The following is a 16,550-nucleotide window of genomic DNA, read 5'->3' as shown; positions in this document are numbered from 1 at the left end:
TGGTTGATAATGGCTTAGATATTTAATTATTTAATATTTTGGCCATAATACAAAAAAAAAAAAAGAAAAGATAACTGGGCTCATGGTGAAGCCACTTGCTGACACTCTTCTCTTTACATCTTCGGCACAGGGTATCAGTAAGTGGCTCCACCGTGAGCCTGGTTAGCTTTGCTTTTTCTCATGGCTAAATTGTATATTATTTAAGTATCAACTGCAGTATATGTAAATGTTTTGGTATTTATTCAATAGTTTGTCCCCTGAATAGTCTGGCACTAACCGGGTGAAATGCGCAGGAACTGTTTTGTTTATGAGATTGCGATGCCTTAGCGTACCCCGGCTTTAGATATGTGTTTGGTGATCTTACACATATTTTCATGATAAAAGGTAATTTCAGTTGGGGATTTAGGTGGATAGTAGGTGTATTAAGTTACTTGCATACCTGTGTCTAGCTCCACCATTTCAACTAGTCTCTGATCAGTATAGGTGACTGCACTGCTCAACCTACTGCATATGCCTTATAGTGACTGCGTCACTCATAGATGACACCTGCAGCCCCTATATTTTGTGTTATATTACATTTTTAATTTGTCACATTTTTGAGTTTTTGAGTGGATACATATTTTGTTCATACCAGGAAAAAAAAAAAAAAAAAACCTGTGCGTAATATACTGCACAGATCATTATATGTCCTAAGTGACAAATAAACGCAGATTTTTAACATGATAGGAAGATTGGGTAAAATGACTAGTAGAAATTGATGCAGGCATTTCATAGAAATATACAATAGTAGAGAAAAACTCGGCACAGCTCGCCTAATCACTAGCACCTGTCATTCACTGCCTCTGCTGGCTAAACCACGTCTGGTGGTGCTCACTGGTAATAGCAAAGTCCAATGCAAATCTTCACTTGTAAAGAGAAAAGAAAACCAGGGCGACTCACCATGTACGTATACTTCGAACTTCTTTATTAGTCCATGAAGGGTAAAAACAGTGCAAGACACGGGTGGACAGAACACAGGGGGACGTTCGTTCGGGGCTACGGTGCCGTTTCGCAATATATGCTTCAACTGGCTCACTGAGTGGGCTAGTTGAAGCATATCTTGCGAAACGGCACCGTAGCCCCGAACGATCGTCCCCCTGTGTTCTGTCCACCCGTGTCTTGCACTGTTTGTACCCTTCATGGACTAATAAAGAAGTACGAAGTATACATACATGGTGAGTCGCCCTGGTTTTCTTTTCTCTTTACAATTGAACATTTCATAGGAATAATGCAACATAAACAGTATAACATATATCTGCAATATTGAGGACCGGGATACACAGAGAAAATTAATAAGCTACCATAAGATGGTGCTGATGGTACAAAAAGTACTGCAGACAGCAGCAACCAAGGCTAAAAAAGTGGCCCCATCCCATAGGCTTGCATTGAGGGGGCAGAGTGTGACATCACACGGGGGCGGGGCCGTGAAGTCACAATGATCCGGCCCCCGTGATCGCCAGTAATCAGACCCGGAGCGAAAATGCTCTGGGGACTGATTATAACAGGGTGCTGCGTGCAAGATCACGGGGAGTCCCCAGCGGCGGGACCCCCCGCGGTCAGGCATCTTATCCCCTATCCTTTGGATAGGGGATAAGATGTCTTAGCGCCGGAGTACCCCTTTAATCTCCTGTATCTCTTTCCAGAATATATGTAGTATGGCCTCAAGAAGGTGTATAACATCTCTAGTCCCCTCTTCTATTCTTCTATATTATATATCATACTATAATGCCTTATTATCATGCTATCCACCCCAAAATACTCATATTATGGGATACATCAGTGAATTTAAAGGACATGGGTCTGTATTGGGAAAAGGGGGGAGGAGTCGATTTGAATACACCCCAGATATTTTAAATGGCAGAGGGACCTCAATAGGCAAATACCACGAGCGGTAAAGTTTGAATGTTAAACAATGTAATAAGTCAGTAGTTTTTTGCATTCTTTGTATGTGAGGATTTTTCTACCAACCTCTGATGTGGTAAGCTTTTGGCTCTCTGTTCTGTAGACCCCAATTGGAATGTCCCCAGACGATGAGCATAATTTCTGATAAAGTCTTCCGTATGTTCTGACCCATAGGTCATCTTCTGTAATTTTCATCTGAAAAATTTGTATATTACACAATTAATTTAGCAAAAGTAGAGATAAGTCTATCTTTAAAGGGAATCTGTCAGCTCTATTGCTGCTAAGAGCTACAGCCACCAGTATATAGCTGTTAGGGTATAAAAGCAACGTGTACCTTTCCTGGAGATGATGGTTGTTCCCAAACTTATAAAATCACCTTCTTTTTTTCAGCCAAGTATCAAGGAGATAAAACCAAGCTGCTCAAGTGCCACAGCCTGAAACACCTCCTCACTTGATCTCACCTCCCAGAGCCTCCTTGGCTGATGCACAGGACTTGGCTTATAATCAAGGAAGGACTTGGAAGCAAGGCCAATCGAGAAGACGTGTCAGGCTGTGGCACTTAAATGGGCACTGTCATATGCAAAAACTTTTGATATGTTGCATAGCATGTATAGCCAATAGGTTTTGCAATTGCTTTCATTAGAAAATTTTCGGTATATCATATAGAAAGCCAGTCAAACAACTGTCCCCCCTGCCTGCTTTGACACATACTAGTCCTGCTGTGTCCATGCATCATCACCTATGTCATGGACACACTTCCTTGATTGACAGCTGTGAGCCCAGGTCTCACAGCTGGAGGAAACATCCTCCCAAGCTGGGAGTTGTAGTTTTGCTAATGCTAGGGGAGATGTGAGCAGACAGCATGCTGAGGGAGGGGGCGGAGACCTGCACAGTGAGGCCACACCCCCTCCCTTTGAGAGGAATTCAGACTAGTGAGCTAAATTAAAAGTGTAATGAAAAAAATAAAGGTGCTAGACACATAAAAATTAGATGCACATGGTCAGGATTAGGTACTGAGTGATATATATATATATATATATATTGTTGGATCTGATGGGTACGCTTTAAGCAGCTTGGCCTCACCTCCTTGACACTTGGATAAGCAATAAAAGAGTAATTTTACAAGTTTGGCAACCACCACCAGCTCCAGGAAAGATACAGTTTCCTTTGTATACCATATCAGCTATTCACAGCGTCTGCATTTCTTAGCATCTTTTCTTAAAATGTGAATTGCTGAGATTTATTGTGAATCTTAAATTTGAATCTGAGGGGTAATTATTTCTCCTTGGGAGACTGCCAAGCTAGTGAATAGAGTTTTATTAGTCGAACACCAAGGAGGGTAAAGAGGCACTCTGGGGAAATGTTTTCTCACTCCCTAGCATTACTATTGTGCAGGAAACAACCATCCTGCTCCTTACTATGCTGGTTCTGGTTCTACTGCAGTTCCGGTAAGTCCCTTTCTCGATGTGAGTCTCAGGGAGTTGGAAAGAGAAAATGCTATTTAACTGCACAATGGTAATGCCATGTATTAAAAAAAATCCAGAGGAACCCTCTAAGGGAATAGGAGAGATAATAGAGCAGTACAGTAGTTATTTGTAGTCATTTCTTTGTTGGAGAGATGGAACTATATAGAAAGCATTCTGTACACTGGAAAAGGGAACCCCGGTCGCCCGCTCACTCCAGCTACACAACATTATTGTACACTGATCAGCCATAACATTGATTATAGCTTGACATTGCTGCCTGCCAAAGGGGGTGGGGGGTGTATTTGGCAGAAGGATGCTGGTAATTTCTTGATGTTGATGGAAGCAGGAAAACAGACAAGCATAAGGATCTGAGCAACTTTGACATGGACTAAATTGTGATGGCTAGATGACTGGACCAGAGAATTTCCCAAATTCTGGGAGGCACCGTTGGGTATTCCTGGTATGTAGAGGTTCGTACAAAAAGTGCTTCAAGAAAGGACAACCAATTTACTGGTTATAGGGTTATGGTTATGGCTGTATTTGTCACCAAGTACTAAAGCATGGAGTGGCCTGGAAAAAAATGACCCCTTTGGTTGAAGATTGGTCAAAAGTTTTTGCAGTTTGGCCGAGGCATTATTTTGCTGAAAAAGGCCATTGAGGGGATGCCCACATGCCCTTATGGGCATGTGGGCATCCCCTCAATGGCCTTTTTCAGCAAAATAATGCCCCGGCCAAACTGCAAAAATTAGTCAGAAATTAGGAACATAACAAAGAGATAAAGAAAGTGTCTTGGACATAAATTCCCCAGATCATAATCTGATCGATTATCTGTAGGATTAGCTGGAACAATGAGTACAGTTCATGCAAGCTTCACAATTTACAGGACAAATTGTCATGATTTTTAACCTCCCTGACCTAAGCTCAGTATGTGTAAGATGGTAGAAATCTTAATGAAGCGTTACCTTTGGCTGCTGTTTAGTAGTCTAGTTTGTCCTAAAAAATGCTGCAGGTGTTTCCTTGACCTCCCAACATCTCTTTCTAAGGCTATCATGTTGCAGAGAAAGATGACAATGGAGACTGGAATGGAGGTATGTCCTCTTCAGTGATGGACCCTACTTTTGTCTTGATACCTGATGATGTGGATGTTCCGCAAAACGTTACATTATGGGTAATAAACTTCCTTTGTATTAAGAAGAGTGCCAGCGCCTGTTTGATCCTGCCGATTCCTTGGGAGGTGTGTTCTTTGCGGTTTCTTTTGTCTTGGACACAATGATAGCTGAAGATTGGTCTGGAGACACCATGGGCAATGCCATAAAAGTTCATGACAAGGGAATGTCACTCTAGTCCTACTCTGGGATTATGGCATAGGGTGGGATAATGTATTGTTGCTGGACTCCAATCTTCATTCCAGGTATACAGCTCAGCTTACATTGATTTGGGTTGTTGACCCAGCAGTAAAACATTTTTTTCCATAGTGTCCCAGGTGCCATTTTCTTATATGACAACTCCAGGCGGCATATTTTTCTGTTACTGTGAGGAGCCTTCATGGCCTAAATGCATTACCATGGCCTCCAGCGGAGTACCCCTTTAAGATTCTCCTCATCTTCCACATATTGGTCTTAGGTTGGGGGGGGGGGGGGTCAAAAAATCATGACAGTAGCACTTTAAGTTGCTGCTAATGTCTTGGTGCCAGGTACCACAGGTAACCTACTGTGGTCTTCTAGAGATCATTCCTCAATGAATGAAGCACAAGTGGGACCTATGCAGTAATAATAATAATAATAATAATAATAATAATAATCATCATCATCATCATCATAATAATACTTATAGCAACAAGATATTTTGCAGCACTTTACAATTCTGAGGGTACATCTATAGACAAAAATCATACATTAATAAAATATACATTAACCATCAAATCAAACATGGGGAGTCAGGGCCCTGCTCTTATACCGTATATACTCGAGTATAAACCAAGTTTTTCAGCACAATTTTTCGTGCTGAAAGCGCCCCCTTCGGCTTATACTCGAGTGAACAAAAAAACGTTTTTAGCTTAGCTGTGAGGGGATGGTCCGAGCCGTCCATCTCCGTCTGTCAATCCCTTACCAATCCCATCGGCTGTCCGGGCTTGCTGGGAGTTGTAGTTTTGAAACATCTGCAGGTCCGCAGGTTGAAGACCACTGCGACCTTCGTCATCATCCAGACCCCCCTTTTGTTTTCTACTCACCTCCCCTCGGTGGGAAGGAAGGGTGAGCTAGTCCGGCCCATCCATCTTCGGCCATCTATGCTGCAGGGACCATCCGGTGGGGAGGGTTAGCCATTCTGGGTTGTCCATCTTCACCGAGAGGCCATCTTCTCCGCTCCGGGCCGGCCCTGGACTAGTGACGCTGCATCAACACCCCGCGCAGGGACGTCACGGACGTCTGCTGCACACAGATGTCCCTCCGCATCGTCATCAACACAATGTCACTAGTCCAGGGCCGGCCCGGAGCGGAGAAGAGGGCCTCCCGATGAAGATGGAAAGCCCGGAACGACTAACCCTCCCTACCGGACGGTCCCTGCAGCATAGATGGCCATAGATGGATGGGCCGGACCAGCTCACCCTTCCTTCCTACCGAGGGGAGGTGAGTAGAAAACAAAAGGGGGGTCTGGATGATGACGAAGGCCACAGTGGTCTTTAACCTGCAAAGCTCCAGATGTTTCAAAACTACAACTCCCCGCCATCGGCTGTCCGGGCATGCTGGGAGTTGTAGTTTTGCAACATCTGGAGGTCCGCAAGGTGAAGACCACTGAGAAGGGATTGACAGGCGGTGATGATGAGGGGGTGGGATGATGACGAAGGTGAGAATGACAGAGTGATGATGACGGGGGTGATTATGACAGGGTGATGATGAGGGGGGGTGATAATGACAGGGTGATGATGACGGGGGTGTTAATGACGGGGGTCTGGATGATGACAGGGGGGATGATGACAGGGGGGATGATGTATTACTCACCCGAGGCTTATAGTCGAGTCAATAACTTTTCCTAGGTTTTTGGGGTGAAATTAGGGGCCTCGGCTTATATTCGGAATGGCTAATACTTGAGTATATATGGCAATCTATTTTTGATATATTGGGCTAATATTAGGTTTTCATGTTATGGCTGATCACTGTGTATGCACAATATGGGTTTATAAATAGTTGTGGACCTGAGACCTGTGGACCTGAGAAAGAAAACAATTCTAATTACAAAATAAGGACAGAAGACAAGTATTCCGGCTCGTTCAGGGGAGTTAATAGAGGCAGGACAGTTTCTGGCTTTGTTGAGTCATTTAGACTATTTTTCATTTATTAGATTAAATTCTTTCTTCCCCCCACGAAAATTCCGGTTGTTTGAAAAAAAAAAAATCTTCAAAACAAGTTCTCTATATAAGACACAGTAGTCTGAGAAGATTTGCCTGGAACAAAGCAAACCTGTTGTTTCCTTTTCCCTAGTCTACTATAGATAATCCCGTAATAGCCTTTTAGCCATATTATTCGGAACTCACAGAACAAAGAAATCCGGAGCCCGGCGTGGTGTCCAGTCCTAGCAGCAGTCGTGTGATGGAGATCATATAATCTTTCACAAATGACTGTGAAAGGAAAGCAAATGTTAGTGCGTGGGCGCCAAACGTGTGATGGTGAACTTTAAAGCAATGGTTTACCCGAGGCAACAAAAAGCTCTAATGCACCTATCAATATACATGAAAACAAGTTAATGTACTGAAATCATATGGGGAAACAAGTAAATAGAAAAAGCCCTTTATTATTCCTCACATTCTGTAGTCTATGTTGTAACCATAACTTACAGGGACCACAATCAGTTCTGTATTGTGTTTTATAACAATATAAAAGGAGTTCAATTGAAATCCCATTTGTTTGCCGCCCGTTGTGTTTGCATTTTAGACCGAATATTAGGACAAGCTTTTTACTGAATGGGTTTATTAAAAAAAACAGGAGTAATTCTATTTGTACAAAGAGCTAATGCACCGAGCAGTATTACAGCTCTGTTTTGTGCTGAACCTCTATTGTACTTCCAAATGGGTTTGATTACTAAGGCAGAATATTTTAACGCAAATGGCAAGGGCCGATGCAAGGATTTTTGACCCCCCGCCCCCGCCATCATACTGATACTAAATAAAAAACATTGTACACAGACTAATATCACCACTATACAGAGACCAATGTCAGCACTTTACCAGGGACAAATAATTGCACCACACCATGACTGCACATTACCGCCACATAGTGTTGAAATAATACCATCATGCTGATACTGAATAAAAGACACTGTGCACAAAACAATATCCCCCCCCCCATTCAAAGCCCATATAGGACTGACCACAGCTCTACACAGGCTCTGCAGACCATATAACAGATTACAGTGCAGTTGCATGTAATGACTCACATGGGGGCCACTTTGTCTTTGTGGTGTCATTTTCTTTCCTTTTCTTCTTTTTCTTGCTCAGACCGCCATGAAGACTTCTCCCAGACATGACACCACAGGATCTGTAAGAAAAACATGTTAGGCTCTGTACATTCCCAGAACATTTTCTAATCCTAGTTTGAGTGACAAGGTGAGGGGGTTGGGGTATGGGTAGGGGATTGGGTAACCCCCCCTGATGAGTAGGGTATGACCCCCAGTAGATAGATTGATATTGTCCCCACGAGGTAGATAGTGTCAGTAGGTATGTAGGTAGATAGATAGTGCCCCCTGGTAGGTAGGTACTTTAAGTAGATAGGTTGTGCAGGTAGTGTAGGTAGAAGGGTAGTGCAGGTAGGCAGGTAGTGTATGTAGAAGGGTAGTGCAGGTAGGCAGGTAGTGTAGGTAAATGGGTAGTGCAGGTAGGAGGGTAGTGTAGGTAGATGGGTAGTGCAGGTAGGCAGGTAGGAGGGTAGTGTAGGTAGATGGGTAATGCAGGTAGGCAGGTAGGAGGGTAGTGTAGGTAGATGGGTAGTGCAGGTAGGCAGGTAGTGCAGGTAGGTGGGTAGTGCAGGCATTCTCCTCCTTTCCCTCCTCTCAATACTCACTTTACCATGGTTCCTCTGCAGGGCCTCTTCTTCCTCCGTTATCAGCTGTTACACAACTTCTCCTGCATGACACGACACTTTGCTGTTCCAACCCTGCACACCACACGTGATAATCATCTCATTGTGCACGGCGTGCAGGGCAAGCAGAATGTCGTGCCGACGGGGCTCAGTGCCTTGAACAGTACAGGAGCAGGGCTTCACCTTCCCTGCTCTTGTACAGTACAGAGTGGTGATGTGTACATGGTACGCATCACAACTCATTTTACCTTCTCGGGGGTCGCTACCTCTAAACTGAATCGCCTGCCAGTGGATGGGGATTCAGATTCCTCACCCCCCCCCCCCCCCACCACCAGCACCCTAAGGCAGCTGCTTCATCTGCCTTATACTAGCACCTGGCCTGCATATGGTAAAGTTCACACTGAGAAAATGGCAAACAAAATTGCTGATATTTTGAAGAAGAAAATCCTCTTTCTGCTCCATATAAGGGTTTGTTCACACTCTGGATTCTCTGTCCAGAAATATTTTGGAGGCCACCGCAGAAATTATTCATCACTTGGACCTCGGCCGACCCACACTATCACCATTGATGGCAATGCAGTTCATACATAATTTCACAGAAATAATAAACATGTTCATATTTTCGGCGGGGGAAGTTATGTTGCGGAAATTCCGCAGTGTCAACACAAGATCCATTCAAACCATAGATATATTAGTGCAGCAGAATCTTTAAAGGGGTACTCCGGTGGTAATTTTTTTGACTATATGGCATCTTCTTTGTAAGTTTTGTTTTTTTGCAAGATACATGTGTTATATGTTTTGGCAGCATGTGTGTGTTTTTCTTACCTGTTTGTTTGGCAGGAAGTTCTGTAGTTCAGAGGGTTTTCTTTTACTGTTGTCCACAGTTCTGAGTCTGTTGTGGACAAGATGTCACAGCTTTTTTTTTTTTTTTCTCTGTCTGCATGAGAGGAATAAGCCACGCCCCCTCATCTCATCCAGCTGAGTACACAGCTCCTCACCTCCCCTCCCCCCTACTCTGTATTCTAAGGACGCAGGTCTGCACAGGAGAAGGAACACAGAGAAGATGAGTGTTATCTGAAGGGGAGGATGAGAAGGTGCATGGGCTGGGGATGTATGGACTGCAGGGGAATAAATCTCATACTGGGAATGATCTCTATATGTGAAGGGGGGACTCCTGAATGACACATGCTGGGAGTTGTGTGTATGCTAGTGTTTACAAACCAGTGTGCCTCCAGCTGTTGCAAAACTACAACTCCCAGCATGCCCTGAAAGACTTTGATTTGCAACAGCTGGAGGCACACTGGTTGGGAAACACTGTTCTAGCCTATTCAGAATACACATCATGTTACACCAGTGTTTCCCAACCAGTGTGCATCCAGCTGTTGCAAAACTACAACTCCTAGCATGCCCAAAGGCTGTCAGGTCATGCTGGGAATTGTAGTTTTGCAACACCTGGAGGCACCCTGGTTGGGAAACACTGGTGTATGCCCTACAGAGGTGTGGTGAACTACAACCCCCATGAGACTACAGAGGCAGCATGCTGGTGTTATACCACAGACTGAAGACTCCTGAATGACACCTGCTGGGAGTTGTAGTCCCTTTTGTGTGTATTACAGTGTGTCTCAACCAAGGCTGATTATATTAGTGTGCTGTGTATAAGGGGGCTGACCCGGGAAAATAGTAGGATGGGTAAAGGGCGGAACAAACAAACAAAAAAAAAAAGGAGCCGCCCCAAAACAGCAAGGCATGTGGCATGCTGGGATTTGTAGTTTTCAGCACAGCAAGAAACAGGAAATAGAAGCAAACATAGGAAAACAAAGTGGGGGATAAAAAGACAACAAAGACCGGAAATAGAGTAGGCTGAACAACAAGAATAGAAATGAAACAAAACAAATAGGGTAAGTCAAAAACGGAAAAACATGTTGACCACCGGAGTACCCCTTTAAGCAGAATCACTAAGACATACAGAAAATGAAGGCATCTCAACGTGGTATGATCTCCGTTTCTTTTCCTTACTTTGCATAGCAATACCAATTCCCCTGCCATGGTTGTGGCTAAGATAAGTACAGATGTGTCTTTTTCATACAGTCCCTTTTAGTTCGACATCTCAGTGGTATAAGGCCAATAGTTAAAAAAAACAAACAAAAAAAACATGATTTCTTAACACTATGTCACGATTGCGGAATTCCACCTCAAATTAAAGCCCATAGACTTCTATGGGATTCCACACTCCCATTCACACTTCTGAAATTCCGCTTGCGGAATTCCTCAAGTGGAATTTCGGAAGTGTGAATCAGAGCTTGGAATCCCATAGAAGTCTATGTGCTTTAATTTGAGGCGGAATTCCCTGTGAGAATAGACCATAAGCCCATGTTTACATAGCGGAATTTTTGCCAAATGTCTGACCGTAAAATTTCCAGTGGACATTCCCCAGACAGCAGGCATTAGCAGAAGATGTCGGTGCTAGGACCCCTTGGAAATGTATAATCTCCATAGACAGCAATGCATTTCCGAGTGGATTCCGCTAAAAGAATCAATACATCAATTCTTCAAGTGGAGGCAGGAATTAGAATTTCCACACCATATGTTCCCCATGCAGAAATTCTGCTGTCTAAATGGAACTGTGGAATCCCATTCTAATCAACAGGCAGTAAATTACAGTGGAAGTCTTCTGTGAAATTTGTCACAGAAATCAAGAGTCAAGTGCAGCTTTTTTAACAATTGTTGTAAAAAGTTTTTTTTTTTTTTTTTTTTTTAACATCAACAACCATACCTCATTGTCAGAGGCACAACTTGTAGTTTTTGGGCCATGATGCAAAATCTGCAACAGGGCCCCATGGGACAATTAAGATACTGGTCTTTTATGGAGTAGATGCGCATTTGGGCCCCCTCAGACACCAGGGCCCTGGTGCGACTGCTATCTCTATAGCTACACCCCTGCTTATTGCTTTAAAAAAACATTGTCAAATACATAATCATCAAATTGCACAAAAAGTGCTTGAAAAAAAGCATAATAAATTGCAAATCCATGAATCAGGCATGCTTAACAGGTATGGAAAACTATTATTCTAATGGATCCCGACAATTCTTGGTGGATCTTCCAGCTGTGGCTAGCTCTTGGGATTCACATAAAAGTGCTGGGCTGCACCATGACTTGCACTTTAAGGGTTGAGTCACACAGAGCGCATCCGCAGCATATTTCACGCTGTGGATGCACCAATGATAGTCACAAGAGTGAGATCCCTACTGCTTGGCAGCTCGGTGTGTCTACTCTTAGCGTCTACTCCCGCTGTAGACACAGTGCTTGCTTGTAGCAGATGGGCAGCGGGAAATCCGCTGCCACGAGCGGACACACAGGGCTACCCAGCTGCAGCAGGGAGCTCGCTAGTTTGACTACCATCGGTGCATTTGCAGCATGAAATACCCTGAGCATGTGCTCCGTTTAACACAACCCTTAAACATCGGCAAGCCCTGGTACAGTGTCCAATTGCTGTACCAGTAAATCACAAGCCCTAGCCACGACGGCCCTTAAAAAAGAGTGCATTAAAGGGGTACTCCGGTGAAAACCTTTTTTCTTTTAAATCAACTGGTGGCAGAAAGTTAAACATATTTGTAAATTACTTCTATTAAAAAATCTTAATCCTTCCTGTAGTTATTAGCTGCTGAATACTACAGAGGAAATTATTTTCTTTTTGGAATGCGCTCTGATGACATCATGACCACAGTTCTCTCTGATGACGTTATTATAATAATAACACTTTATTTATTGTTGTCCTTAGTGGGATTTGAACCCATGTCTCCAGCACTGCAAGGCAGCAGTGCTAACCACTGAGCCATCATGCTGCACTTAGCATACATCTGCTATGCATCTGCTATGCATGGTTGCTAAAATGGACAGAGATGTCAGCAGAGAGCACTGTGTTCATGATGTCACTAGTGTTCCAAAAAGAAAGGAATTTCCTCTGTAGCATTCATCAGTTAATAAGTACTGGAAAGATTAAGATTTTTTAATTGAAGTAATTTACAAATATGTTTAACCCCTTAAGGACCAAGGACGTACCGGTACGTCCTTGGTCCTGCTCTTCTGATATAACGCGGGGTTACACAGTAACCCCGCGTCATATCATGGCGGGCCCGGCCTCATAGTGAAGCCGGGACCCGCCTCTAATAGCGCGCAGTGCCGATCGTGGCGCGGCTAAAAGTGAAAGTGAAAGTTCCCGACTAGCTCAGTCGAGCTGTTCGGGATAGCCGCGGCTAATCGCGGCATCCCGAACAGCTGACAGGACAGCGGGAGGGCCCCTTCCTGCCTCCTCGCTGTCCGATCGCCGAATGACTGCTCAGTGCCTGAGATCCAGGCATGAGCAGTCATGCGGCAGAATCGTTGATCACTGGTTTCTTATGAGAAACCAGTGATCAACATAGAAGATCAGTGTGTGCAGTGTTATAGGTCCCTATGGGACCTATAACACTGCAAAAAAAAAAGTGAAAAAAAAAAGTGAATAAAGATCATTTAACTCCTCCCCTATTAAAAGTTTGAATCACCCCCCTTTTCCAATAAAAAAAAACACAGTGTAAATAAAAATAAAAATAAACATATGTGGTATCACCGCGTGCGGAAATGTCCGAATTATAAAAATATATCATTAATTAAACCGCTCGGTCAATGGCGTGCGCGCAAAAAAATTCCAAAGTCCAAAATAGTGCATTTTTGGTCACTTTTTATATCATTTAAAAATGAATAAAAAGTGATCAATAAGTCCTATCAATGCAAAAATGGTACCATTAAAAACTTCAGATCACGGCGCAAAAAATGAGCCCTCATACCGCCCCATACACGGAAAAATAAAAAAGTTATAGGGGTCAGAAGATGACTATTTTAAACGTATTAATTTTCCTGCATGTAGTTATGATTTTTTCCAGAAGTCCGACAAAATCAAACCTATATAAGTAGGGTATCATTTTAATCGTATGGACCTACAGAATACATATCAGGTGTCATTTTTACCGAAAAATGTACTACGTAGAAACGGAATCCCCCAAAAGTTACAAAACAGCGTTTTTTTTTCAATTTTGTCGCACAATAATTTTTTTTCCCGCTTCACCATAGATTTTTGGGCAAAATTACTGACGTCATTACAAAGTAGAATTGGTGGCGCAAAAAATAAGCCATCATATGGATTTTTAGGTGTAAATTTGAAAGAGTTATGATTTTTTAAAGGCAAGGAGCAAAAAACGAAAATGCAAAAACGGAAAAACCTCCGGTCCTTAAGGGGTTAAAGAGTACCTGTCATCAATAAAAACTTTTAATATGTTGTTCATAATCATTAATGAAGACATATTGTTATAATATTTTCATTAAAAAATATTAATATTTATACCAGTTTTTTCATTTTATACTTTTGGCCACTAGGGGTCTCTCTTCTATGCCTGGTCTGCAGGCAGCTTCCTATGCTTTTCATAGTAAGTGTACAGCTTTTAGGACTAATGCTGAAAGGGCTCTGGTCCCTCCACAGGAAGTTCAGTACTCTCAGCTCAGGACTCGCTCCCAGCCTGGAGCAGCACTGTGAGCTACAAGCCTGCACATGCCTCTCATATAAAAGAGGCCAGTCACCTCCCCCTCTCCCCTGCTCTGTGTTCTCCATGCCCCTCACCACACGTTATCTTATACATTGTATTATCTCACAGCACTCCCTGCTCTGTGGCCCCCCCCTCCCCTGACATTCATCTTAATTACTGCCTCTGTAATTGCTCCCACCGCCCCTGGTTCTCAGCATTGACACAGGAGAGAGAGAGAGAGACAGAGGCTGCCGTCCCTCCCCTGTACTTAGTCTGTATGCACACTGCAGACTGCAGTGTTTCCCAACCAAGGTGCCTCCAGCTGTTGCAAAACTACAACTCTCAGCATGCCCGGACAGCTGTTGGCTGTCTTGGCATGCTGGGAGTTGTAGTTTTGCAACAGCTAGAGGTACCCTGGTTGGGAAACACTGCTGCAGAGGGAGAGCAGCATACAGGAAGACTGGCAGAAGCAGAGTCCCGACCAGGCTTCATGTGACATCACGCCTGCCGGCACCCGCCTTCTTCCACCCCTCAGAAGGACAGTGCTCCTGAGCTAATGAAGAGGGATAAAAAAAGGTATTTCCACAGCGTTTTAAAGTTCAATAAACACAGGGATAGGCATAGTTAGAGTAAGGGACAGATGGGGAGGGGGATCAGGGAAAGTTTAGTTGATGACAGGTACTCTTTAACTTTCTGCCACCAGTTGATTTAAAAGAAAAAAGGTTTTCACTGGAGTACCCCTTTAAGTTTTCATTGAAGTTGTGGTGGTTTTGATGGCAAAATTGCTATTCCTGCCAAGAAAAACACCAAAAATCACATGAAGCTATAATTCTATTTTCTTGCTAGAGCAGGTTCATCATGTTTTTTGCCCTACCTCAAGTAAACTTTTTTGCTGTTTACTATAGTTTAGTTTTCTGCACATTTTAAAGATAAATTGGGTCATGCACTAGCACACCAACCATGGTAGCACTTTTTTTTGTGCAAAAATGGTAATTTTGCTCAAATATCAAAATTTCTGCACATGAAGGAGGCTGGAATATGGAGGGGTGTTCTGGGGCAGACCCTCCTCATATGTTTCTTTAAGGACGATTTGTGATGGATTATGTGGGGCACATAGTACATGACCCTCAAAATATCGAGACGCTTTCGGAACATCATTTTTTAGTATGCAGATATTAACAGTCTTATTTTCACAAAATACAAATTTTTTAAATATATTAGATTTTCCCGGCATCCTCCTGAAATACCTGATATAGCAATGTATCTAACATGCTGATACTGAAGACTCTTCCAGCAGCAAAAGGAAGGCGAAACATGAATGCCAGATTAGATCCACGTTCTCGTTCCTTCTGGAAAAAAACAAAACAGAAACAAAAACAAAAAAAGAAAGGTTAAAAACTATCAACATGACATTATTGTGGGATCCATCCATTTGCTCACTTATATTTTATGACATTTAGCTTGGATGAGGCTTGGGGTCTAATGTTGGATGTAGCAGCTGTTGTCATCTAGTGATATACTGTATTCTGCTGACAGGTATACTAGGAAGAGCAGGGAGAATAGAACATCTCTGAAACCCTGCTCATTTTTAGCAGAAAAATCCCGGAACATTTTTGACATAATGTTAGAAAATATATGCAATACATTAATATATTTGCAAAGAGAAATGCTGTACCAGCTCGCTCCAAGCCCCGTTAGTCGAGCACAGAGTAGGGCACAAACTCACGCAAACTTTGTAAGCAATAGAAATAAAGGATATTCTCCAGCTCGTTACAGATCAATGTGCCATCTTTATTAAACTTTGTAGCTACATGGATCACAGACAAGACAGAATGTGACGCGTTTCGGCCAGGTTCTAGTAAAGCCAGCACCTGGCCGAAACACGCCACATCCTGTCTTGCCTGTGATCCATGTAGCTACGAAGTTTAATAAAGATGGCACATTTATCTGTAATGAGCTGGAGAACGTCCTTTCTTTCTATTGATTAATATATTTAGTAGAATGCACCCAGGATTAAGTACATTTAACAAGAGGTTATACATGTGGTCATCCTGGCTTTCTTTTCGACAAACCTCCTTACCTCAAATTGTCCCATCATGGTCTGCAATGTAACATAGTCTCCCCCTACTTTATATCCCCCCCCCCATAGATATGTGATCCACTTTTTCATATTCACTTGTTTGTCATGTTTCATATATACATTATGATGCTCTGTTTTGATGTGATTTTAAAGGAATATTCCAGGATTTTTAATTTTATTTTATTTGACTATGCTCCAGGGGCTGTAAAGTTTGTGTAGTTCATAATATAGTGTCTGTACCTGTGTTTCATGGTGATCTCGCAATTCTTCTGTGATTTTTGCCTCAATGTTTTTGTTTAACAGCATACAAAATGACTGTTGTCTTCTTTTACCAGGTTCCCATGTTTTCCTAGGTTGCAGTGTGGCCATCAATAGTCAGGTGATGAAAGGGAGCCTGTCTGCTTCAATGGGTGGAGTGAATGCTGGGTGGGAGAT

The 16,550-nt window shown here is 42.9% G+C and overlaps 1 protein-coding gene across 3 annotated transcripts in view; it reads right to left on the bottom strand.

Annotated features, from left to right (window-relative positions):
* KCNT2 (potassium sodium-activated channel subfamily T member 2) overlaps window positions 1-16,550 on the bottom strand; it is an 814,344-nt gene that overhangs the window by 114,938 nt on the left and 682,856 nt on the right. For all 3 annotated transcript variants that reach the window (XM_056523545.1, XM_056523546.1, XM_056523547.1), the window contains 3 exons: window positions 15,283-15,384; window positions 6,940-7,023; window positions 2,008-2,136 (listed from right to left, as the gene is read on the bottom strand). In XM_056523545.1, the coding sequence (XP_056379520.1) occupies window positions 2,008-2,136; window positions 6,940-7,023; window positions 15,283-15,384 (315 nt within the window). The remainder of the gene's footprint in view (window positions 1-2,007; window positions 2,137-6,939; window positions 7,024-15,282; window positions 15,385-16,550) is intronic.

The sequence above is a fragment of the Hyla sarda genome, chromosome 6, assembly GCF_029499605.1.
Source record: "Hyla sarda isolate aHylSar1 chromosome 6, aHylSar1.hap1, whole genome shotgun sequence".
Lineage (NCBI taxonomy): Eukaryota > Metazoa > Chordata > Amphibia > Anura > Hylidae > Hyla > Hyla sarda.
The sequence above is the reverse complement of the archived record's forward strand: the minus strand, read 5'-3'. Positions and strand labels throughout refer to the sequence as shown.